We start from the raw sequence: 27,497 nt of genomic DNA, 5'->3' as shown, positions 1-27,497 counted from the left end.
CTAAGCAGTAATAAGGTTCTATAAAAGTTCTATAAAGAACCTTAAAGATTTAAATAGGCCTGGGGACATTCTAATTCATTCATTCAGGGACTCATCACAAAGTTAAGAAAAGTAAAACGTAGTGTTAAGGGGGTACTACACCCCAACCAAATTTTGTGCATATTTTTGCATTTTTCTCAAGAATTATAGCGCATTGGGGACAAGTAAGATATGTATATTATAGGGGCAAAGACTGCAACTACTGCACTGAAAATTTTATTTCAGCACAGACAACAGTTGTGGAGTTACAGTCAAAAATGAGGGAAAACCAATATTTGATCAATAAATCAATAACTACTTGCTTTGAGTTGCTGAATTTTGAGTACAGTAGTTGTAGTCCTTGCCCCTTTAATATACATATCTTAACTGTCACCAATCCGCTATAAGTTTTGAGAAAAATGCAAAAGTAGGCCCACAATTGGCCAGGGGTGTAGTACCCCTTAACCCTTTTGGTACTAAAAATCATTTTCTTGGATAAAAACCTTTTTTCTGTTCTACAAAGAACCCCATTGGGTTTCAATTGGGTTCTTTGTAGAACCAAAAAAGGTTCTGTAGCCAAGAAAAAGGTTCTTTGTAGAACCTTAAACTTGAACATGTTGAAGAACCTTTAAGGAATCTTAAAGAAAGAACCCTTATTACTGCTTAGGGTTCTACATACAGGACAAAAAAGGTTCTAAGTAGCACCTTTTTTTCTGAGAGTGTAGAATGCAGTTGTCTTTCTCTAGCATGGAGAGAATGACAGAAAGGCAAACTGTTTTCAATCCAACCCATGACACAAAACAACACATACCACAATGATGTGGCACTTTCAATTGACAGGATGCATGTGCAATTCAAAATTACAAATCTCTTAATTTAGTTCTTTTAGTCAGCAAATTCCTCAATTGGGATGATGGAAGAATTGAACTTGTAGTTATAAATAAATAAACATAATTTGTCTCATGATATATTTGAATTGTCTCATGTTGATAAGTTTTACTTTTGTACTTGCTCAGAAACGTCACATCACAATTCCTACTGACACATCTTATGTCAGTTATCTTTCACCTAAACCTGACCCTATAATCTAACCCTAATTGGCAACCTACCTAAACCTAAACAGCAACCTAAACCTAGGCCTGATCCTATAATCTAACATGAATTGGCAACCTAAACCTAATCCCTAAACCCAATCCTAACCAAAAAAACCTAATCCTGACCCAAAAAAATATGTAACAGTTACGATCAACTTAAGTTTGCAGTGGGATAAAAATAACTCAGGGAAAGGGGGCTCATTGTTTTCAGCAGACTGGAGTTTCCCAGACCAACCCCACCTTGTCTCAAAATAACCATGAACAATGTAAAAGGAGACAGCAACTCTACTATCTTGATACAGTATATAAGTATTTGTGATGTATAAGTAAATTCAGTCGGAAGTCGGAAATATTGATTCTGAGATATAGCCTTTTGTTTCCTATTGTTTTGGAAACTCTTTAACTGCTCATATCTTTTGAACTGGTTGTCCAAATTCACGGGGGTTTTCTGCAGAATGCAGCAATGCAAATGCTGTTTAAAATCCCACAAGAAACTGAAAATTGAATATGACCGACTTCAGACTGATTTTGCTTGATCACACCGCATTTTGTCACACCTGCAGTTGAAAGATGACATCATCGTTTTAGAGACCCTGGTTTCAATCAAAACCTGATATTGTTCTCCTGTCATTTGCATAAAAATCACATGTCCTTAATTTTGACCTGAAAAAATTTAAACAGGCTGCTGGGATTCAATGAAGTCTATGATATGCCCTTATGAATTCAATAAAGGTTCAATGAAATTTATTCAACAGCTAAAATTATATTTTAACACCTCTTCAAGACATTTATTTTGCTTATCCCAACAGTTATTTAATGTATGTAGAACATGCATGTGAACACTCTTGTGGACATATCTATAAACTGCTATTAAAACATCAAAAAATTCAAAAGTCACAGAAATATTGAAATGGCAACAAAATCTATGCACAGCCTGATAGTTTGAAAGCTGTTGGTATTGATATTGTCCAGGTGAAGCACTCAAAATGATATGATAGGAAAACAATTAATAATCACATCAAACAACCATGTCCCAAGAGCAAACTACCTGTCCAGAATGACAAGTGTCTAGCAGAGAAACTGCTTCAAACCCTGATATATAGGCATTGACTTTAACTGCAACTTTTAGCCAGACAAAGACCTGAGTGTGTTCAAAATCCAGCAACTTTAAATAATAATTACCATAAGCAGTTGTCTGGATCAAAAATAAGAACAATAACAATGTGTCATAAAAGAAAAACATTGACACAATATTTTCATCAATATACGAGGGGGTATCCAAAAGTTTTTGACATCACCCAGAAGCGAAAGAGCTATATCGATGAAATTTTGTCAGTGTAATTACTGGTCCTTATGTACATTATGGTCCAAAAATGGTCTCATAAGTATGTTTACTTTCTTTACAGGTGGCGCTAGATGGGCAGTAGGCGCATAAACTTTTCATGATAAGATCCTCCACTTTCTTGAATTTCTTCACTGTGGCCGCATCATCCGAAAGTGATGGATGTCCAGTGTCCACTTCTTGGCTCATCTGTGAGGGACATGTGGCCAGTTTGGAAATTCTTTTTTCAAAAAGCAACAGTGCCATATGATGGGCAATCATCACCGTAGATAGCTTTCATTTCATCATAGATTTTCTGAGCATTGTAGGCCTAACCCTTCAAATGCAGGAACTATTATCACACTGCGTGCCTCAATTTTCATCATTTTACAGGTTATGCGCCTACTGCCCATCTAGCATCAGCTGTAAAGAAAGTAAACATACTTAGGAGACCATTTTTGGATCATTATGTACATAAGGACCAGTAATTACACTGACAAAATTTTATCGATATAGCTCCTTCGCTTCTGGGTGATGTCAAAAACTTTTGGATACCCCCTCATATGTTAGCCCTCTCTGCAATATGGACATGTTGTATGTTGACATGTTGGACCTAATGTATGAAAACTCAAGACCTAGCTACTTGTATGAAAAATGCATGAAAAAACTGAATACCAACATGCCTAGTGTCATTCTATGACATTCAAAAGGAGGATTGTTTTCTAGTTAACAGACCAACTTTTGTATATCTGGTCTTTTTTTAGTGTTGTGCCAATCCTGCAATAATTACAACCACCTGTTGTGTGTTATGGTATGTGTTGATATTAACCCGTCATTCTGGTCCACTTTATGCGACACTTTACTGTGTGTGCTCTATATCAATGCATTCAGGTTATTGACTCATAGTCTACGGTTCAACTCTTAAATGGTTAAGTTCAACTTTAAGTATGTGCCTAAAGAAGTTGAGATACAATTTATGAATTGGTGTTGCAGGTATTATAATTGTAAATCAAACCGGTATTATGACAATGCTCTTCTACCTTAAGTACAACTTAAAAAGATTGATGATCCCCAGTAACTAAACACTTCCAAACAAAAAGTAAGTTCCCTTCCTTATTTAGCAGTGATATCTGCAAAACTTATACTTCAATTAAAATGGGTCTTGGCACACATTATCAAGAGCATCATACTAACATGGATTGAGAATTAAGAGCCATAAAAGTGCATAAGACCCCTACCCCCTTATGAAATTTCATCATTCAATATGAGCTAACTCATTCATGAAGCACTTTTTGGATTCAAATTCTCAGACAGTGTTGGTATGAACCACTTGCTAATGTGAGCCAAGGCCCATTTCAATTGAATAATGCATTCTGAAGATAAAAAAACAAAAAGAAAGGGGAACTTATTTTTTTTGAAGTGTTTAGTTTGTTATCAAGCTGACCATGCTCTGCTTCTAATCTTTAAAATGGACTGCGTTTTTGCTTTATAGCATCAAAGTGTCAATGGCATTTTGCGGCTTTGGTGCAGGATAAATTGGTTGATTTTTCATATTTTAAAAAGATTATTTTAAAAGAAATTTTAAAGCTGAAAATGAAATCACGCTCACATTATTCACTTCTTCCCCTGTCCAGCTCAGCAGCCCCATTAACAGCTTACATAGGACAACAAACAGGTAGACTTTCCCTAGGGTTATGGGCTTTAAATAAATAAAAAATAAATGTAGATATTTATATAGCGCTTTATGCCATAAACAGCCTCAAAGCGCTTTACATTTATTCCGCCATCATTAGAATATGTCGGAACCATGTTTGCAGCCTACAAGTGGCGCAGTGTCCATCAGTACAATGACTGTGCCTACCCCCAACAGCTTCCCATTGCACCTGGGTGGGGTGAGGCAAGCGAGGCAAAGCGCCTTGGCCAAGGGCGCAACATGGTGGGATGGGGAATCGAACCCACGCACGCCGAGCAAGCTCTCGGATTATGAGTCCAAGGCCATAACCACTGAGCCACCGTGCCCTCCAAAATTTATTCATAATGGATGCTATTATGTGTTTCTTGAGAATTAAAAAAAAAAAAAAGCAGTGATAACGAAGGGGGTCTCCGTAGATAATTGGTCAGCGCAATTTTTACAGGACAGTCAAGTGTAGCCAACAAGCGGGCTTGTTACCCTGATTGGAACCAACTGTAACAAGGTCTTTTATCATGGGTTATCTGCCCAGCCTTTACCAGATGAGCCACAGGGAGAGTGGATAAGATTTTGTTTCTTTTTTGGGTTCCTGCAGGGATTTGAACCCAGGACCTCTCGCACCAAAGGCAAAGACCTTAACCAGTGTGTTACCACTGCTCCAGTTTCATCATCTGAACTAGTTTTATAGTCCCACCTCAAACCAGTAACACATTAATATTTCTTTCCACTAATATGTTAGAAATTCAACTTGTTTTTGCATCACTTAAATTTTGGCTCCCCTATCATGCCTATACCTCATTTACACACCCAACCTAAAGTGACTCAAGTGAAGTGAAATTAACCCTAACATCCCATGTCTATTTTGGTGAGGAGGAAGGAAAGAAGAAATGAATTCTCGGGTGGGGTTTGAACCAGAGACCTCTAGGGTACAACACACACTTTGGCATGGGGGTGTACCTTGGCTGGCCAAGATCTCTGTACCCAAATGCTTGTTCGTATAATGACTCAATCACATCACATTAATTAGATACCCATGCTTGTAGATGCTTTGTGACTTGAGGTTTGCATGCGGGTATTTTTTTTGGGGGGGGGGGCTTTGTGGGCGCCAGCCCCCTGGGAGTAAAAGCAGGGGCGGCCAAAATGAAAGGGCAGCGGAAGAAGAAGGCGGCAAAAACAGGGCGGCAATAACGAAGGGGCGACAAAAAGAATTAGTAAAGAAAAAAGGGCGGAAAAATTTGATAAAGCATAAAAAAATTTGAAAAAATAGTACTATACATCCAAATTTGCTGCTTTTAGGGCGGTAGCGCCTGAAACCCCCTTTTTTTTTTGCTCTTCACTTTTTCAAACGACCGAGAAAAAAATTGGGTCAACCTTTTCGGGCTGTTGAGGAAAGGCGGCAAAATTGAATTTTCTTCAGCCCCCCGGGGTTGGGCCGGCCACGGTACGCCACTGGTTTGCATGGTTCAGTCAGGGTTAACATAAGGTAAAGGTGGTTTCTTTGGCTCAACGGTTGATAAATTTGCATCACTTTCTTTTACTCGATTTGTATATGCTGGTGTCCATTACCGACCCCTCAACTTAATCTGAAGGTGACTTTCTGCATGTTTATACTGAGCACTCTGTATTTTACCCAATATTACCTGGTAATCCGATTCACCAACAAACAACATGTTTTTACTGATGCTCAAAATAAGGGTAGTAGTGTGTTCTGGAAGCATTGAAAATGTTTTCCCGACCCCCAACATGCCTAGGCTGCTTTTAAGGTCACGATGGGACACATAAAATGTACTTATAAAAGAAGTGCCATACACGCCAACCATTAACCGTTGTGTTTCTACTGGCAGAAATACCAAGTGTTACATCGCAAGGTCTATCTCATGACCGTGGATCACGGTTACCGGGTCTCCATACCGCAACACTACGTACATATAAAATCTGTTTCCACTGAGCACATAAATAACACTCTAAACTACATTACTCGCCAACCTTTCCCCAGTAGAAACACAAAACTATGTGATACACAGACCTGAAAGAGAGCAACACCTTAAATTGCAGGCTAAAATTCAGTAATAAGCCAAACTTTAAGCCAAAGTTCAAATTGAAAAAAAAAAAACACCACATGCCTCATTAAGCCCGATCCTGACTACACTTCGCAGCGCGATGGGATGCTTTTCAAATTTCACAGCATCTCGCGATGAAATTAAAATGTACATTGCGATGTTTTAAAAACATGTGGGGTCTGCATCTCCATTTAAGGTCATTCTACCGACCTTGATTTTCCAGCAGCCAATCAGAAGCATACACGGCTGCGAAGTCGCAGTGCGATGCGAATTGTTCAACTTTTTCGCGGACCAAAATTTCCACCGTGCAATGAGAATTTTCACCGCGCAATGAGAATTTTCACCGCTGAGCTCGTAAAAACCTGGCTCAGATTACAGTTTTTAATAGCATCGCATCGCGCTGCGATGTGGAGTCAGGATCGGGCTTTACACATGTTACAAGCCTACCTTTGCTTTAACGGCTGCAGCTGCCAGAGCTGCAGCAGCAGCAGAAGCCACATTGCCTTCCTTCACCTCCTGCTCATGCTTCTTCACCATATCTGGTTTCTCTGCAGGAGTCTCCTTGCTTTGTTCCCCTTCCCCTTCCTTCTTCTCCCCTTCATCCGTCTCCATCTTCTCTCCTTCCTTTTCATCCACTGCTTCTTTCTTGATCTCCTTCTCGCCATTTTCCTCGTCCTTGCTTGTTTCTCCATCTTTCTTCTGCTCTTTGTCTGCAGCCGTAGAGCTGTCTTTGTCTTTGTCCTCTGGTTTGGACGTGTCCATGGGCTCTTCTGATTTGTCATCTGTCTTGGCTTTGTCATCTGATTTGTCTGCTGTCTTGTCATCTTTGCCCTGTAATGATACAAATAAAAGGGAATTAGTTTTGGGGATAGTTATATAATCCTCACTTTTTATCACTGTTCTCTTAAAATACTGCTCGAGTATATTCTACATCAGAACCTCACAGAACTAACACTTCAATAAGTAACAGGGAAGGATTTTGAAAGGGTTAGCATCATCCAGTAGTGTAGCCAAGGGGAAGCTGCCCCTTCTTGTAGGATGCTGGCCAACAAATTAAAAAAAAATTGCCCCCTGAAAATCACCTTGTCCACTCAAAAAAACAAACCCATGGCTACGCTATTGCCAAGAAATTATCCCCACTTCAAACTTGTAAAGTAAAAGTTCATATTTTCTTTCAAGCGCCAAAGAGCTCTCTTAATCCTTTCATACTTTATAATTATTTGTAGATTTGTTTATTATTCCTATCATCATTGAGCGACATTTACATCCATGTTTGTATTGCATCTGCTTGTAGCTGATAAATAAGATAAACACCTTGGAGGCTCTTTCTTGAAAACTGGCAATGAATGCATTAACTTTCAATTACACACATTAGCTGTATGCCAGCATACATGTTAAAACTAAAACTTAAAAGGTCATTTCGTGATCCACAGCCTCATTCCCCCACTTTCTCAAAAAAAGTTGAGATTTTTATATCACTTGAAACCTCTGGCTACATAATGTTTATGTACAAAATATTTCTTGCAGATTAATTCGTTTAGCAAAGATATCGTGAAAATTACAACACATTGTCTATGGAGCAGTGTAATACACATAATAATGCATAACTCGCAAGCGCAATATCGGAATCAACTGAAATTTTGGGAATATGCTTTTTTCGTGGATATGTACTGAAAAATGTCATAAAAAGAGGATGCTAGGATCACGAAAAACTCCTTTAAGTTTAAAAGTTAAACAAATATGTTTAAATGAATGAAACCTGAACAGCAATATATTTAATTAATTGAACATGATGTTTAAAATTCTTAACACCATGTTTAAGTAATTAAAAAAGAGCACAGTGATTTATTGTGCGCGACACAAAGATGTTGCTCCACAAGCCTCAGCACACTTTACAGGTTTTCGCTGACCACTATGGCCCCATATAGCAACTGGTTGTTCAGTTCACTCATTAAACAGGTTGCTTTAAAAAACTTTTAAACAGCATTTTTAACAGAATATACTACATAGGTGTGGTAAAATGTTCCAAGTCATGGAAATGTAAGGGAGTGGGCCGGGGAGGGTGCACCGGAAATTCAACAAACTTTGTCATCTTAATAATGGGTTCACTTACAATTGAGAAGGGAGATAATGTAATCATATTAACCAATCTTGTGTCTTTAATCACATGTTGTATCTTTAATCAATACACTATTTATTAATAAATCTCATCTATTAAATCCATGTATATTTATAACATCCATTCTAAATAGAGCTACAGCAATGCTAATTTGGTCTTGATGTTGGCACTCTGGAGTCAGTTGGTACAAGCGCAATATGGTAGTCTCCTGGTACATGCAGGTATTCACATTCTAGTTGTAAGCTAGCTAACCCATGGTTGGAGAAAACAACTTTCGAATTTTAAACAACACTTGAAAATATCTGATTGAATGTTTTGTAATACCGTAAAATTCCGTCTACAAGCATAGATATGCCTCTAAACAAGGTTTTTTTGACACAAGAGGCAGACACTCTCAGCAGAAACGTTATTTGGAGTTTGAACAACTATATTACTGATAAAGGTGGCTGTACAAACATGTATATTTGTAAGACCAATCTATTGCAATGTTTTTGAGAAGGGTATTGGCCTTTCATATCTTTCGTTAAAAAAACCCTCGTTTAGAGGCATATATGCTTCTAGACGGAATTCTACGGTATTTGTTACAGGAATACAATCGTAAACTGACCACCATTATGCATAGGATTGATTGGTTTAGTTATTCTAAAGCAAAATTTATTTTGATGCTTTTAAAGGTCCGTAACCCGATCGACAGCATCATCCCCGATTTTTTTCATTGTTGATGAGGTTTTGGTATCACATAATAGATACTATTTTTCTCATTACTATCCTGAAATTTGACGCTCCAAGTCGATGTATTTCGGAGAAATCATGAATCACAGCGGTTTTACAGGTATACCAGTTTGTAAACAATGGTAAATACTTTGGATTTCTGGGAGGGAATTATGAGCGAAATATCAGTCACCGCAACAGCTACTTTGGTTTCGCGTCATACACATTCTGTGAAAAAAGCGAACCACACTAACTGCTGAGGAGGCGGTGCACCGTATATAGTTATGAAAAGCGGCAACAGTAAGCATGGTGTGCTAAATTGCTCAATTGACTAAGCGCGTTTGTTTTTTACCGAGAGGTACCGGTTCAAAACCCGGTCTCGGAAGGTTTTTTTCCGCTCCATTTTTAACCCATTCATTTGAAATGTACATATTGCAAGGGAAATATATTTTGTTTCCTTTTTTTCCGTTCAATACGGGCCGGGCATTGTACAGCATGTCAGCATTCGTCATTGCCTGCCCAGAATGCAATTCACGTATACCAAGGTATTGGATTGCAAATTTGGCTATTTATTCACATTTACGCTGAAAATGCTCTCGTTTTTTCACAAAGCAGCATAAAGGAGGCGATATTTGATATTATTATGTAATTTTAAAGACAATCCATATCCAAAACCAATAGGGTTACCCCCTTTAAGAATGATTTGAAAATTTGTTGTTGAATTGGTTTGCAACTATATGTGACATGGAATGCAATGCTGTAAGCTTTGAACATATGTAATTGTGAAAATCTATAAAAACAGTCTAAAACTGGTTAAAGCATCTTTAAAAGCTTTTTTTCTCAAATACTTGAGGTTTTAAAATATTGAGTATCTACCTGATTACCAGAGCTTAACTAAAGTATGCACAAAAAGTAACTCAGCTGTTATAAATACACCTATAGATTCAGAACTAATAATTGTTTTCACAATATTTTAACATAAAAAAAGGATGATTTATTTACGCGCATTTTGATACCCCATTTGTCCAATTTTGTGAAATATTGACAATACAGCAGTGCTTTGAAAGAAAAATACCTCAATTTAAAAGTTGCAGTTATTTGTATTGATTTGAAGTAAGCGCGAAGATAATGGCGGGCTTTACATGTTACAGTGCTGGCATTATAACCATTGATCGCTGTAAACTGCAACTTTCAAATTCGGGTATTTTTCTGTGAAAGCACTACTGTGTTGTTAATATTGAACGTCATTTGACGAATGGGGTATCAAAATGTGTGTAAGTAAATCATCCTTCTCTCAATGTTGAAATATTGTGAAAACAATTATTAGTTCTGAATCTATAGGCATATTTATAACAGCTGTGTTACTTTTTGTGCAGACTTTATTTCATGCAAAGCATTTCAATATCTTACTGAGATCTGTGTATCTCTGTGTAGTTAATGGTGCATACACCCAAGTAATTCAAACATGTTCCTAGAATCTTGGATGGTATAAAAAGATCAGCAATCAAATACTTCACTGCAATATGGGGAAACCAAAAATTATGTATCTACCAAATAGCAAAATATTATTTAAAATTTTGGCACGAGATCCATACGGATTATTGATCAACATGTGAATGTGAATAGTACTGTAACTGTGGGGGTTGGGCAGAGTTTGCACATTACTTCCAAAACATGTAACATTTGAATAAGAAATGAACACAATAAAACACATTCCATTTCTTTCATACTTTTGGCACACATCCACATTCATGGCATTGCCTATATGTTGATTATTAATGAGATACCACTATGGGTAAAAGTATCAAAATTTTTAGAACCAAGAAAAACAAGAAAAATTCAATTTTAAATATTTATAAACTTTGATATCTGCAATATTGACAGTACTCCAATCAGAAATGAAGTAAGAAATTCATCTCATGGAACAAAAAAAAAAAAAAAAAGGCTGAATTCACTAACTTTTTCCTCATGCAGTTTATAGCGCCTAACTTCATCAGAAATGTAAGTATTACCATTATTGCTGCTACCATGGGAACCAGAAGACAATATTACACAATAGCCCTAGGGTGGGTCACCCGTTTGCCCCACTGCTGATAAAGAATCAGTCAGAAAAGGTAAAAACTGTAATGGTTTTCCCATATGATTGGTATTATGTTGTATGATACTTCCGAAGTAAGAAGAGCTACCTGGTGATACATTGAAGTATTACTATGCATGTTGGCCCTTGTGCTGACTAAGAATCCGTCAGAAAAAGGTTACACTTTAACGGTGTTCCCATTGCAGGTATAATGCCATATGCTACTTCTGATGTAAGACAAGCTATACGAGGGGGTATCAAAAAGTTTAGAAATCGCCCAGAAGTGAATGAGCTATATCAATGAAATTTTGTCAGTGCAATCACTGGTCCTTATGTACACTATGATGCAAAAATGGTCTCATAAGAATGTTTACTTTTTTTACAGGCGACGCTAGATGCTAATAACCTGCTGCCCCAGTTACTGCGCATAAACTGCAAGATTGAGACAATTGAAGCAAGCAGCGTTATTAAGATCCTGCATTTGAAGGGTTGCAGTGCCTAGAAAATCGATGATGAAATGAAAGTTATCTTCGGTGGTGATTGTGATATTGTCACTGTTGCTTTTTGGAAAATGAATTTTTATTTCATCAGATTTTTTGGGCACTGTAACACTTAAAATGGAACTTAATCATGCTACATGCCTCAATTTTCTCCATTTTGCTGGTTATGCGGTTACATAGGCAGGTACTGACATCTAGCGCCTGTAAAAAAAGTAAACATTCTTATGAGGCCATTTTTGCATCATAGTGTACATAAGGACCAGTGATTGCACTGACAAAATTTCATTGATATAGCTCTTTCACTTCTGGGCATTTCTAAAACTTTTGATACCCCTCAGTATATGCTGAAATGGGTAACAACCCCTAGTCCAAAGGGTTAGTCCAAAAATGGTTCAAGTTATGGTTTAGGGTACTTTAAGTTTGAATTAGGGCTAGTGTTAACATTACGGTTCAGGCTAGCATTAGGATTAGGGAAATTAGGGTTAGCTTAAGATTATATGGTTACAGTTAGGTTATAGTCATGGTTAGGTTTAAGATTATGGTTAGGTTAAGGTTTAGGGTTAGGATTAAAGCTTAGGTTGTAGGTTAGACTATAGGGTATATATAAGTTTAGGGATAAGGTATGGATTAGGGCTTAAAAATATGAGTGCCTAAAGTTACATTAAAGTTACTGTAAATTGCAAAAGACATGTTAAAATGTTGCACTTTAATGAGCACATTAACCGGGGATGTTGCAACCCCCAAGATGAGAAAATGTTCAAAACAACTTTTGATCTGTAGCATCCTTTTTAAAGCTTTTTCCGAATGTTATTATTTGACCTATTTCTATAGATACAATTTTTATGTCAAATTTGGGTAACTTTAAAACACATCTGAAAATGCTTTTTGACTCAAATTTACTTGCAGCAGAAACAGTAACTAACCAACTAAGCCATCCAGGTCCCTGTTTGCTTGCCCTTGCTATGAGGTACTGCCATCTTTATGCCCACGCAGTCTGGTTATTCCAGCCAGCTCAGTACGGGTAGGTATGGGGCAAACAAAATCAAAATAATATAGAAACAGATCTGAGCATTCAAAATACCAAAATGTCAATGCACTCCAATAAATGCTTTACAAATATTGTGATAAAACACTGTTTAAATCTTTTGACTGTTTACGGCTAATTTGAGGTACTGAAATATGGACTCTGGGTTGTGTTTTGTTGCGACATGAATGTGAAAGTTGGTTGTGCTGTGTCATTACTTTTTTTCTGCAGAAGTTCACAAGGTGGGCACAAAAAACTTGTATAGTATGAGGGAAGAATCCATTTTCGGCATTCACCCAGTAGCGTGGGGGGGGGGGGGGGGCAAGGGGAAGCTTCCCCCCTGTGAGAAGTCTTGCCCCTCTGTGAGAGGCCTGATTTTGACCATTTTCATCAAAGTTTGCCCCTGGAAATTTGCCTTGCCCCCCCCTGAAAAAGTCCTAGCTATGCCACTGCATTCACCCGGACTGGAAATTATATTACTTTATTCTTCTAGGAAAATTGGTTAGATGTATACCCCTGCCCAAAGCAAATGTTGGAAAAACCCCCAGACTTTCAGCCATTTGTGATTTGTGAAATTAGCTTCAGCTCCAGATCACTGAACGGTTGACTAATCACCTTTTAACTATTCCCAAAGATCCACTAAGATTCTACTTTCTCATCTGTGTGTAAGACTCAGTGATTAAAAGAATTGCACCAGTCACCGCCACATTAGAAATGGAAAACATTGTACATTGTTCACATAATTACTTATTTAGGTCAGCAAAAATAAAGAATTGAAAGATGTGGGTCAGCGATATGTTAAAATTAAAAACTGGGCCACGACCCGCCACGACTGGCAATTACTTGTGTACTGAATAAACAGAAAACATGCTCCAATGTTGTTTGGCATTTCAACTGCCTGTTGCTGTTTTCTACCTTTCATTTTTGTTGGGCATTCTCAGGTGAACATGATGTTAGGGATGAAATCAAAACAAGACCGGCGGTTGACCGCCAATTCCGCCTGGTTTCCATTGTTTAGAACAATAGAAACCGGACGGAACTGATGGTCAACCACCGGTCGTGTTTTGATTTCATCCCTTAGATGTTGCCCAGTATGAAAGAGTCTGAATTCAGTTAACTTGAAGATCTAGACTGAGCATGAAGTGTAAAGGTTCTACACCAGGCACAAAAAGAAATTCGTCAGTTATATTCATCCTTGCTGTTCAATAACTTGATAATTTTGGATTATTCTGAAATATACATTTTGTTAATTGGACTTTGCTTTCTCATTTTGACACCCTGTTTCGTGAAAAAGCGAACAGGAATTGACTCAATATATGCGCCTCCAAAGCCTCAAACCCCAAAATCAAAAGTTGCATTTTCAACGATTTTCAATGGGAACGCATCGTTGTATTACACACAAGCACCACGGGCCAATCAATAAAGCACACAGTGTAACAGGCACAATTGAATCGTTAAAATTACAACTTTTCATTTTGGGGTTTGAGAGTTTGGAGGCGCATATCTTGGTCAATACTTGCTCAATGTTCACGAACAGGGTGTCAAATGAGAAAGAAAAGTCCAATTAACAAAATGCATATTTCAGAATAATCCAAAATTATTAAGTTATTGAACAGCAAGGATGAATATAACTGATGAGTTTCTTTTTGTGCCTGGTGTATATCATGTCTACTATACTAGTCATTCCACAAAGATACAAATTCTACATGCTTCAATACAAGGAGGCCTGAAGCCTGTGACCAGCCCATAATTAGTGCCTTTTTTTCTAGTGATGTCAATGTGCACTTCAATGGGTTCAGCTTCAAATCATGAGTTACAATGCTTATCAGAGGTTGTAGGGACATCTGTGGAAAATGTACGCTATATTAAGGCCTTGTTTCCGTTATTTTTAATCGGCTGAATTGGGGTGTGGGTGTGCGTTTGTAAATGCCTCCAAACGAGGACCTACATATGGATACACACCATACAACAAGGACACACCTCCAAACGAGGATGTCCTCGGTTTGTTACTATGACCAGGATGACGTAAATGGTGCAAATATGCATATAAGATAGCATATAAGATAGGTCCCCCATAGGGGGTATAGGACAGGTCACAGTTGGATAGTAAGTTGTCTGGTGTATCTGTGTGAGGTCCACAGTGTCGATTAAAAACGGGTGTGCGAGTCCTCGGTTAGATCCTCGTTTGGAGGTATTTACAAACAGGTGTGTGTGTCAAGCCTAACCTTTCCTAGCACCTGTCTGTTGGCAAAAACCAGGTACTTGCCCATGTGTCCAGTTGTAAAAACAGCCCTCACATAAATGCTGATGTTGCCCATTTTAACAGAGCTGTATTTGAGCAATTTGCATCATATTTTTGAGTAAATTTCTTTACCTTCTGGTGTTTGACCATTACCATAAGAGGAATTTATGAAAAACTGATTGATTACATGGTTTTAGATCAAAAATGTAATGACAAGTTGATGTGGGCAAGTTGAAAAACATTTTATTTTGCTGTGTTTTCTGTTTGGTAACTTTTCTGTTAAAGGGGATGGCTACCTCTGGCCTTTTGCACATCTCCTCTTCTTTGATGGTATTTTGATGTAATGATATTTTAGTGTGTATTTTTAATGTGAATTGTGGAAATAAATAAATGGATGAAACACAGCAATTGTTCTAAGCAAAAACGGTGGACCAGTTCATAAAAAAGTTAATTGCAAGTCCTGATAACAACCATTTAACATTACGGATAAAAAACGAAACCCTATAACATATACACAGCTGTTCGAATGAATGAATGAATGAGCTGTATGCTCACTTGTTTTCTAATCTACAACAAATTATATCTCTTTGACTTTTTACCAGTAGGCAAATGTTAACACTAATTCATTTCCTGCGCTAGAACTAATCGGATAAACCGATGATATCTTGTCCCTTTTTATTGCCAGTAACTCGTCTATCAGCTCGGCGAAAAAATTAAGCTAGCTGTTGTTACTTACATGTCTGCACTAGATAATTTTGCTGTGATCACACAATGCATTGTGCATCACTTGATGGGTTTTTACGATATTGAGATGGTACATCACAGAATCTCATCTAAGTCATATAGAGATTACAATGCATCATGGGATTGTTACAAAGGTGCATGGTATCCCTGTGTGCCTTTGTAAGATGACTTTCTTGGATTTCACTTGTTCCATTTTTGATATGAGATAGTAAAGTGGTATTATATACAACTACTAAATGCACCCCTTTTAGAAGTAAAGCCATATCAGGAATAAATATCCGGTTTTGTTAACAAAACAGAATCAGTATTTTTAGCTTACTTGTACAGAGAATTGATTGGTAAGTGCTAGGAAGCTACCTGAATGGTACACTCCTTTGTAGAAGATTAAGGTCTTGTCTTCCATGGGGGGGGTATGGACTTCAGCCGGATCTAAATATGAACCTTAATGCTAATATCAACATGAAAATGCCCTATAATTGTGCAAATATCAACCCTAATACTAACTCCCCAAAATAACCCACCTCCCTCACAGTTGCATCCCTGTTTCAAAAGCTGAGCTGATACGGAATTACTATCTTACCTACACCTTATGTTTGGAGGGGGGGGGTCTAAAAGTGCACGCTTAGAAAGGAGTAACTCTGGAGTAACCTGTATATGCCCTATGAAGAAGCAATCTTGCGGTACGTGCATACTTTTGAATACTCAAGAAAGTACACTAAAGGAACCAGAGAAATTATGCAGCAGGGGAAAAGTTGAAGGGCAAAGTAAAATTTATAAACTCTCACATAACCACCATGCACCTGTGTTTGCGAATTGGTGTCTTCATCTAGGTAACATCATAAGATGAAATAAAATACCTATGGAACCAACCATTCTAGGTTAGCATCCAAATGTTTACTTTAACTGGGTCCCAAATGTTCCACGTACATGATCATAATCATGTTTTCTACAATGATTCTTGTGATATGCCAGCAGATGTTATTTCACTACTTGACAGACTCTGTGCTTAGTGGTAGGAAAGAGGAAGGGGTATGCATGAAGAGGCAAATTGGGACTTGTTTAGGGCACTTTATGGATAGAAGGTGTGTGTTTAGTGTTTCTTGGGGTTTTGACTCAAAGGGAGGGGAGGAATGTTTGACATGATTGCACGGTGTTTACGTTTAAATTTCATGTCATTTTTATGTCTGGGCGGATCAAAGCATGTGAAAACATTTGTGAGAAACTCTCATCAATACAATTTGGGGAAACTCCTCGTCAAAGAATTTTGTACATACTTTGGATAGTAGGAGATCTTTAACGTTTGAAAAGGAGAAATAATAATAAAAAGTTCAACAAGAGCATGCTTATTCAAACTTATTTTATGTTGATAATAAAGTTAAATTAGCCATGAAACATACAATATTAGTCGGAAGTTGGCACGTGGGGGAAAAGCTGGCTTCTTTTCACAATTGACATGACTCCACATACTTTGTTTAGTACAATGCATTTCTCACCGTTAAACTGTGATCAAATTTGCCATGGGGTCCTTGCTATTGCACAACATATTATTGTGTCACCATGACAACAGAAAACTTTCAGACAAAACAAAATAACAAATGCCTATTGTTACAGTTACCATTGCAGCACCAAATGTTTGACTTTTTTTAAAATCCCATAACTACACTATGAACTATGATACAAGTTTGGACCTTATGTGCATGTTTTTAAGTTCTGACTACTTCATTCATCATGATCAGAGTCCTAAAGTTTTTAAAACTTTCAAAAACAGTAAGTTTCTAAATGTTTTGACGTAGCACAGACATTAGAAAAAGGGACGGCAAACTGCACAGAACCAGTGCTGATCAGGTACGAGTCAAGTTAACCCTGAAGATCAAACAAATTGAATTTGACAAACTGGTTGTTTGTTTCTCTTAGTCTTAGTAACCGTTGTCTTGTAGTTAAGTCAGCCTTTGTTCAACTCTTTATGCTAAGCCGCCCATTGTTGCTTAATGTAGGCCGAAAAGGTCCACCGCTGCATTTTCCCAGTCTATCTTCTGCCATTAACATGCTGAACATACCCAAATGCAACAATAGATGGCAATCTTTCTGTCATTTCTCTGATTCTTATAATGAAGTAGTGGCTATTATAGAATTGTTCCTGCTCATAAGCGTTAATCAAAAACTTTTGTCCACCAAGTGGTTTGGTATGTGCCCGGGTATGTGACTTAAGACTATATTTTTATCAAGATCAAAACCTTTTGTAGTACTAATGGCATTTAAAATTCTTAAGTAATTTTCATGAATCAATTTACATATAAAATGTGTGGGAAGTATGTCTTAACACCAAACAAATAGGTCATTTCCACTTGGTTCAACTTTTTAATATATTCTTTTTCAACCAACACCTAAACTTTAATGTTTTCAACTTAAACAGCGGTTTAGTGATGTCATTGGGGCATCTGTCCATGGTCTCAGGGGCTTTAACCCAGGTCCAGCTTTCCCTAGTGAAAGTGAAAATCATGAAACATTCCAAAAAGTTATTATTAGGAAAATGTTCAGATTTCGCTTCTTCCAAGAAATTCACTTCCCCTCCCAAAACCACCCTCCTCTAAAAGCTTCTAAACACAACATTTTGAATTTCTGTCACTGTTGCCATTTTCAATTTAATGTTTTAAACTGTGATGTCATTAATTTGGAGCTTCGGCCCACAACAAGGAACATCTTTGTTAAGTATTAAATATCAGTTATGTTGAAAAAGTCAAAAATTGTATTCATGTTTTTAACGTTTTTTGATAAAATTTAATATATACCAGTCCTGATGTTATTCAAAGAAGGAAAAAGATCTCTGAAAAATGTTTACTCAATACTTGTAAATTATGCTATATTCTCTTTTCTCTTAATCCCTCCTTTCTTTCACCTACAATCCCCGAAAAATGGGATTGTAGATTTTGTTGTTTTTTGCATGTTTATATCGTTTTATAATCTTAACACGATAAGAGGGCCAAAAATACTCTACAAATATAATGGTTTTGCTCCCTCTTTGTCAACTTTAATAATCAAGAGGAAAAATAAATCAAAGCCCGGATCACAGCTTGAAAATCATTAGAGGAAAAAGCATCAAAATTACCGAACCAGAATGTTGTTCATGTATCCCCACTGCATAACCAAACGTCTCCCCCATTATTAAGATTGCCCATACAGATTAAACTGTGCTACTTCACTGAAGCGACAAAAGCAAAAAAACAGGATTTTTGGTAGTTGAAGTCGAGTCTGGATTTCAATCTCCACGGTAAGTATAGGAAGTATTCCTCAGCGCTACTGTACTCACATCCTTGATAGAAAAAGTACACTAGGTAAGACATTAAACAAAGTTCATTGGGGTATTCTATTCAATGTCCACCCTCCTCCTGTGGAAGATTTTGGAAATATCTTCCATAAGGGTGAATTAAATGGAATTAGCACATCATCCAGCACTATTTGAAACTCACCCAGGTCACCCTTCCTATATGAAAGATTCAGGTTAATTTTTTTTTTCAGAGGGTGTATGAAATTCAAATAGCTGCCCTATGCAATGTACTCATTCCATTTGAAATTTATACTCGTCCTCCTCCTGTGAAAGATATATCCAAAATCTTCCACAGGGGGAGTATAGACTTTAAATGGAATGGCCCATTACTACTTCATTTTTGAAGTCTGTCCCTTCTTATTCTTAATTTTTACTGAGGCACAGGGTTGCCAATTTTGCAGGCCATGCTTCATAGTGACGACTGAATAATTTACAGCTCATATTGTAGGGGTCTCGGGAAATATTCCCTTGCGACTTAGTTATGCGCCACAGTTCTAAAAACAACAAACTCGGTCAAAACTGCAATTTGGACACAACTGCACAGTCTCAGTGCAAGTTCAATGTTCAAGTGCATTCTGGTTGCAAAAGTCTGCCACTTTTTTTCAACATAGTTTTCTCAGTCGTCAATCCAAATGACTGACAAATGATTGCAACAGTCTAGTCAAGATGGTACAAGGGAGGTGCTAAAGCAGCCCAATTTCTAATCAAAAAGGCATCAATTAGCACCTGTCAAATTCAGAGATAACCTTGTAACTGATTAATTTGATAACCAGGCAGGTTTGGTTCACCCCACAAAAACTCCTCTAGTGGAACTTCCTCTTTAAAGCAAAATAATGGGAAATTGCTGTTGCAAACCCCAACAATATTTTCTAAGGCACTGTAGGCCATGTTATAGTAGCTCAATTGTGCAGGTAAAAGTACCTCAGGTGGCAACTCTCATCAGTCTCACCAAGTCTAATTTGTGAATGTTCTTTTCACCATGAGAAAGCACATTTTGAGTTGACGATATAGTGCGGGAACTCCTCTGTTGACATACCTACCATGTAAATAAACTTGTTTCTAGCCAGTATTGATTATATGAATCTATGCCCAGTCACTCTGTGATTTTTCACATGATTATTATTATTTTATCCAGATCATTGTTTTCTATGTGGCAAACATTTCTCACAAGCTATGGAAGATTGTTTTAGTCACACTTTTATTACCAAGTCGCTATTTTTAATCATGGCGCATTTGTGAAATGCTGTAGTGTTTTCTATTGCTGGGGTTTGCAGGAAGCAGAGCCGAGTAGGAAAGTGGGGCAGACATCCCCCAATGCACCAAGATAAATAAAAAAATCCACTCAATTCTGCCCAAAATACCTGCAAATGTCAAAATTTCCACCCCTAATTACCAAAATTGGCTCAAGACCACCTCAAAATCCTCCCAGAAGACACCCAATTGTGTGCCCCTTCAAAGTCCACTTTTTCATAAATCAACCCAAAAGAAAGTCCACTTTGTCAAAACACCGTCCTCCCCAAATTAATGGCTACAGGCCTGCTTTGTACTGTAAAACTTTGCACTTAACTTTTGATCATTAACCCTTATTTAACTGAGCCATTTTTTGCAACAAGTCTATCGAAGGGGCAGGGGTTGTTCGAGCCTTGCATTGAAGGGTCGATTTGGAAAATAAATTCTACATGGACAGATCACCTTTATTCCTAGGGCACAGGGGCTAGCTTGAATACCCTTCAGCCCCCAATATTTCCTGGTAAAGAAAAAAATTGTAATCAGATACCCCCCCCCCCCATGGGTTTATCCTTAGTGTAAGAGAGCACGAACTACTAATAGGATTAGAGTTAGGATTAGGATTTAGGGTTAGGGTAAGGATAAAGGTTAGGGTTAGGATTAGAGTTAGGATTTGTTTGGTGCTCTCTACACGAAGGATACACCAAAAAATGGCAGTTTTTAACTAATTCTTTGCCAAATTTTCTGACATCGGGGAACCCCTTGGGCACCCTCCAGAACAGGTCATCAACAAAATTTGGTTTTGTCCGAGCCCCCTTCCCCCTCCCCCCATTGAAGCCACTATAAAGGTTTTGTACACTTTGTCTCAAATTTCTCTATCTTACACTCTATGAACTTACGAGTAAAACACTTCCAGTGATTCTATTCAACTGAATGTCCCAAGCTTACCCCAGCACAAAGCCTATAATCCCATCCCTCTCAAGCCTTCCCCATCATATCGTAATATAAAGGCCAGCTAAGTCACGATGATGAAATCAAATCTTCATCATATCCCAAAGTCATTTTTGAATCCTTTCTATCTTGAAACAATCATCATCTTTACAATCATTTGACACAAATTTCAACTTTTGTACCAAACCCTCCAGGTATCTATAGACCATGCTAAAGTCATTGCACCAGGATTTAACCTGTCGCCTTGATACAATACAAAAAGCAATGGATTCATGTTGATCTTTAAAAAAACTTTTTAAAATGTTTTGTTACAAAACGGTTTGTAACCATGGCAATTATGAGTGGGCGGGAAAGAAGTTGAACATGGATGATTTGGATTTGTTGCCCCATGAGTACAGATTGAAGGCGATTATATGTGCCAATGAGCAAAGGGGCAGGCACTGAATCTGGATGAAGTTACATGGTAAATTGATAGCAACATGTTTCAATCATAAAATGGATATATCTATGTCACTTAGATTATTGATTTGAACATGACAACTGGATTAGTTTGTTTTCCATCAAATAAAACTAATCATATCATGAAGGATACGGTGCAAACGTGTAGGAAAGCTGAGCCACCAACAGCGTTCGAAATTTTGATTGTCCGGTTGCCCAGGACAACTAAAAAAGTCGCCGGACAACCAAAAATACTGATTCGGTTGTCCGCCGGACAACCTTAAATCTAGCCAAAAGTCACATTTGTAGGCCTACGGACAACCAAAAACTTAGACGGACAACCAGAAATTGTAATCTGGTTGTCCGTGGGACAACCATTTATTTTTCCTAAATTCGAACACTGGCCACAAATGTTGTACTTTTCACTAACAAACTTAATTCTGACCTGAGCTGTGGTTGAAAAAACAAAGCCATATTTATTATACAGCGCTATTAGTACATAAGATCACTTAATGCAGTATCCTTATCAGCCTACACCAAGAATACCCGTTGCAGCCTGGATCAGCATCACAAGTTTTTATGAGTAAACTGACAATTATCAGAAACTTCCTTATCCAGGAGAATCCATGAGTACAAACATTGTATTGGGCTATTCAATAAAATTGCTGGATTGCTGGAAATCCTGCGAAAACCTGGAAATCCAGGTGCCTAAATATGAAAAAAGAAAACAACCAAAAAATACTTCACAGTCGAAAAACCTCAATTTGACAGGTTTATTTCAGACAATTCCGTGATTTTTATAAATTCTATTGCATTTCCAAACTTTTTCCAGTAACATTGGTAACTGGAACTCCAGTCATTTTCAGGAAGCAAACCTTGTAATAAAGAAATCTCCTTCATTGAAAATTTGTTCCTCTATAGGGGGCAGTGCATTTGTTTTCTGGGATAGCCCATTGGCTCAAAAGTAAGCATAAGATTCAAGCACCTTCTCTGATCTAACTTGACTGCTAACACTGTGACTTCTCTCTAGTCCGAAGGGTCGCTAGTCAGAAGGTTCTCTAGTCCGAAGGTTCTCTAGTCTGAAAACCAAATTAAGTTCGCTAATCCGAAGGTTCTCTATTCCAAATATAAAGTAAGGGTTAGGGTTTTTTTAGGGTTAGTGTTAGGGTTAGCGAGTCTTATTATATTTTTGGACTAGAGAACCTATTTATTATTTGGACTAGCGAACCCTCAACTAGTAGAGAACCCGATATTCGGATAAGTGGTAAACCACATGTTTGGACTAGCAAACCTTTGGACTAAGGAGCCTTCAGACTGGGGAATCTTTGGACTAGAGAGTTGTCATTGCTAATACTTGTGTTTGGTGCCTTTGCTGTCCCACCACTGACTGTTAGCATGGCTTCTAAGTTGACTATCTCATTTGTGCAAGATTCTAACATTATTGTGAAAGCTGATGATTCTATATGATTTAAATCATTTACATTATCCTTACATTTAACATCAACCTGAAGTTCAAACACAATTCAACAAATGTTCCAAGTTATAATTAAACCAATTTTTTTTATGGCACATTTTTTTGAAAATAGGTATAATTATACTTGATTCCACTTCCTAGTAAACACATGCAGGAAAATAATAATTTGGTATCTGACAGCGATCTACGCATGCATGCCATGTGACATACAGAGATACATAGCCACATGGCAATGTAAGTTACATTTACCCCGATTCGCAGTCAAAACACAAACAAGCCCATTTCCTTTTGATCCGACAAATAGCTCCCATTAACACGGCCAATCCATAACTCATAATGTTCATGATTTCCTTTTGCATGTAAATTAATTTCTTCCAATTTTGCGTGTGTTTGATTTATCATTTCTAAATTTGAATTTAAATGTGCTTAATGTGGAGACTTCGGTTCTACGTTCCTTAAAGTTTAAATCTAGTTATTGGCTGTTTTTTCTTGTATTGTAAGATTGTTTGATTTCTATTGTAAGATTGTTTGATTTGTATTGTAAGATTAGTTTGAACAACTAACATACATTGTTCAAATAAGACTTACGATAAAAATCAAGTAAAGCGCAAAAATTTAAATCACTGTAATTTACCATGAGGAATATATGCATAATACCAATAGCCCGTGAAATTACACTAGAAAGTAATATGGTTCTTCAGGTCAGTCTATTAAAAAGGATATTTTTCGCACATTCAGTAATTGTCAGTCTTTTCTAGCAGCTGCCGCAAAAGTAAAAACATGCGAAATGTGTTCTATGTCTATGAAAGAACACTCAAACTTGTGAATTTAAAAACAATCAAAGTAGGCCTAGTTCAAAATTGACAAAGCGCAAATATTCATAAATGCGAAAATTACCACTTCCACAGTATACACCAAGAATCTTGAAAAGTGGGCTCTTCCATTTAAAATCCACACTAACCTTCTGAAAGATTTAGGAAATATATTCCACAGGGGGAGTATGAATTTGAAATGGAATTAACACATTGACCTACAATTATTTGAAACTCACCCTCCCTCTGTGTACGATTCAGAGTGAATCTTTCTCATAGGGTGTATGAAATTCAAATGGAGCTGCCTAATGTGCTAATTCCATTTGAAATTCATACTCCCATCTGTGGAAGATATTTCCTAAATCTTCCAAAGGGGAGTGTCGATTATAAATGGAATAGCAGTACAGCACAATACACTTCAAAGGTCCCTTAGAACTAGTGCACACAGAGGTTCATAGAGTGTTACCCACAGCAATTCCTTGCCATATAATTCCAATGCCTCAAGATGACTATCTCAATTAGTTCTGACTTCATAAAGAGTTGACATTGTTCATTGGTGTCAGAATCATCGGTAAAACATGGTCTGCAAATTCCACCTCAGCTTTGTTTGAAAATTACACAAACTTCAACAAAGTTGACAAGGTCAGACAAGAATCTATTTTATATTTGAGTCAAAGAACTGTGAAAGGTGAACCAGTATTCCTTATTTATTTATTTAGTCATATTTTCCTCCATGTATTAATATCATATTTTCACACCATATTGATCATCATAATACTAATTATAGAGAGTTTGTCCATCTGTCCATCCGCGTAGGCTTTCACTCGGAACGCACTTATATGCCAGAGATCAGTGGACATGATAATACGGAAAAGAAAAAGAGAGGAGGACGTTCTTCTTGGTCTTAACTCACTTTTATCTTGGTGTGTGTGTGCGCACTTATCTGTCAGAGACCAGTGGACATGATAAAACGGTAAAGAAAACGAAAGGAGGATATTCATTCTTCTTGGTCTTAACAATTATTTGATATTTGAAGAAAGTTACTGCATTACTGCAATGTAGCCGATAGCAAGTTGCATGGGGAAATTGAATTCGCACAAATTGGCAAAAAATTGAGCGTCATTTACAGGAGATGATGAACCAGTCATGTTTGCCGCTACTCCGTCGTGATGTTTGCAATCATACTCTAACTGAAATGAAACCCGAACCGCAGACAAAAATATTACTCCAATTTGTAACACCATTATCTGGCAGCCGACTGCATCTTTAACTTGGTGATAACACTAGGATCCACAACATGCTCATCTATCAAGGCACAGTTCTTTAACCTCAATACATTTGTACATTCATTGAATGACCTTTGAAAATTTGGGTACAAAAACTCATACTCTGCAACTTGAGGTTAAATTTTGCACTATGATTGTTTAATTGAGGTTATTGAACTATGCCATTGGGATGAGGCCATTGTGGTTGTTGATTACCATGACGACACATGGCCTAGTCAGAGAGGAAAGCTTAACCTGTCAACTAAGTTACTCCTCAAACATTCAAAATTTCTATTTATGAAATTTGTTTTCAAAAAATTTAAAGTGATGATTGATATTTTGACATAGGTGTGTGGGGGTGGGGGTGTGTGTATGTAAGCGGCACCCTGGCTGCACTTGTGCACTGAGTTAGTTAGATAAATCCACTTGTAAACTGAAGTCCTAGTTTCTAAGCAAGAAACACAATGGTGCACAGAGAATTTTGTGACTGCAACCTTGTTTTGAATTTATTTGGAATTTGTGAAAATTGAATTTCAGGGGATATCGGTTTTCAAATATTACTATTTGACATTCAAACTACTTAATTTCATCGCAATTGAATGATTTGAGGCAATAAATGTAAGTGAGATGTAGTGTTGCCAGAATTTTTATTACTTACTTAAGTGCAGTTTCTTGATGAAAAGCAGACATACAGATTTTTTATGTTCCCATTTTATTTAATGTAATCGTTGGTTTCTGTGGACAAAAACTGTTCTACAGTACGGCCTTACAAGATGAAATATCCTGAGGTTTGATTTGATCATTACATTGCCATCCTCTTGTGAGAGGAATGGAAAAGTATCACAAAGCAGCCCAATATGAAGCACAAACAACAACCTTGGCAATACTGGCTAAATGTGGAAGCAGGTAATAGAAGCTAACAGCAGTCACATAGCACAGTTAGCATGGTTAGTGAGACCCAATTTATACCCAAGCTCATTGACGCCATCCTATTTGTACAGTTACCAGGGGGTGTCCACTCATATATGGGATTTGGGCCCTAAAATTATATGCACGACATGTGTCGGCATATTTCTACTGGGCTCTGCATTAATATGTATTTTGTTACTAGGAATTATTGCCCAAGCTACTAATACCAACACACAAGGTGTTTCTACTGATACTCGAAAGGTTTCTACTGATACTCGAAAGGTTTCTACTGATACTCGAAAGGTTTCTACTGATACTCGAAAGGTTTCTACTGATACTCGAAAGGTTTCTACTGATACTCGAAAGGTTTCTACTGATACTCGAAAGGTTTCTACTAAAGAAAATACCTGACATCACACACAACATAATCCTCATTGTGAGAGGGGGAGGGGCGGCAGGGGGGAATTTCCCCAATCAGAATTCTTTCCCCAGTCAGAGCTCTTTCCCCCAGTAAAAATCCCAAAATTACAAGGATTTTGTGCAACATTTCTTGATTGTGCCCCCCTTAAAATTCACCCTCCCCCCCCAAAAAAAAATTCCTAGCACCACCACTGTGGGCATGGTGTCAATCCTGGGAGATGTGTCCTCCTACCTTTTGGCAAAATGGGCACTTTTTTTGTTCTTTTCATCAAGCACTTTTTGACAATTCAGGCCGCTTTCCCCCATTTCAAGGCGGATTGTCGCTAATGACTGTGGGTGGCTACTCATCAACATAAAGTATGTCACATTGTTTTTCTACTGAGTACATTACTCAGTATTGCTCCTAATCAAACCACATCAACTGGTAACAGTTCACCAGTAGAAACACACTGAATGTTTTATGCGAAGCATAGAAATTAGATCCATACCAAGGATTACATACATGTACGGTACTCACAAGTACAGACCTTTGAAGCTATGAAACTATGGACCACAATGGCCTCATCTCAATGACATAGTTCAATAACCTCAATTAAACAAATTTGACCTCAAGTTCCAGAGTATGAGCTTTTGTACTCAAAATTTCAAAGGTCATACAATGAATGTACTAAATGTATTGGGGTTAAAGAACTGTGCCCTGATAGATGAGCATGTTGTGGGTCCTAGTGTGTTCCAACTTCAAGTGAAAATGTGTTGTATTAGTTCCAAGTTTAACTTCATTGGTTTAACACCAACTATTGGAAACCCATAACAAAGTTGAAGTGGCACCCCCCATCCTCCAATATTATATGTTTGTTAGCCAGTATTCAGTTACCCCATCCAAAATGATATCACTTATTCCTAATGTTCATCTTTGGCTTTCTAAACAGTAGGTCAATATCACTTGATGCCTAAGAATTGGGGCAAAACATAGTTAACTAGATGAATCTAGACCAATTGGTGTTTATCATTTGAAACCGGAAGGAAGACATGATGATTGCTCTAGTTTCGGAAGGACTCTCAAAATACTTTCAAGA

General features: G+C 37.5%; 1 protein-coding gene across 7 annotated transcripts in view; it reads right to left on the bottom strand.

The window, feature by feature from the left end:
- LOC140143056 (SWI/SNF complex subunit SMARCC2-like) overlaps positions 1–27,497 on the bottom strand; it is a 216,364-nt gene that overhangs the window by 88,875 nt on the left and 99,992 nt on the right. For all 7 annotated transcript variants that reach the window (XM_072165101.1, XM_072165105.1, XM_072165107.1 and 4 more), the window contains one exon: positions 6,631–7,014. In XM_072165101.1, the coding sequence (XP_072021202.1) occupies positions 6,631–7,014 (384 nt within the window). The remainder of the gene's footprint in view (positions 1–6,630; positions 7,015–27,497) is intronic.

Source organism: Amphiura filiformis, chromosome 20 (assembly GCF_039555335.1).
Source record: "Amphiura filiformis chromosome 20, Afil_fr2py, whole genome shotgun sequence".
Classification (NCBI taxonomy): domain Eukaryota; kingdom Metazoa; phylum Echinodermata; class Ophiuroidea; order Amphilepidida; family Amphiuridae; genus Amphiura; species Amphiura filiformis.
The sequence above is the reverse complement of the archived record's forward strand: the minus strand, read 5'-3'. Positions and strand labels throughout refer to the sequence as shown.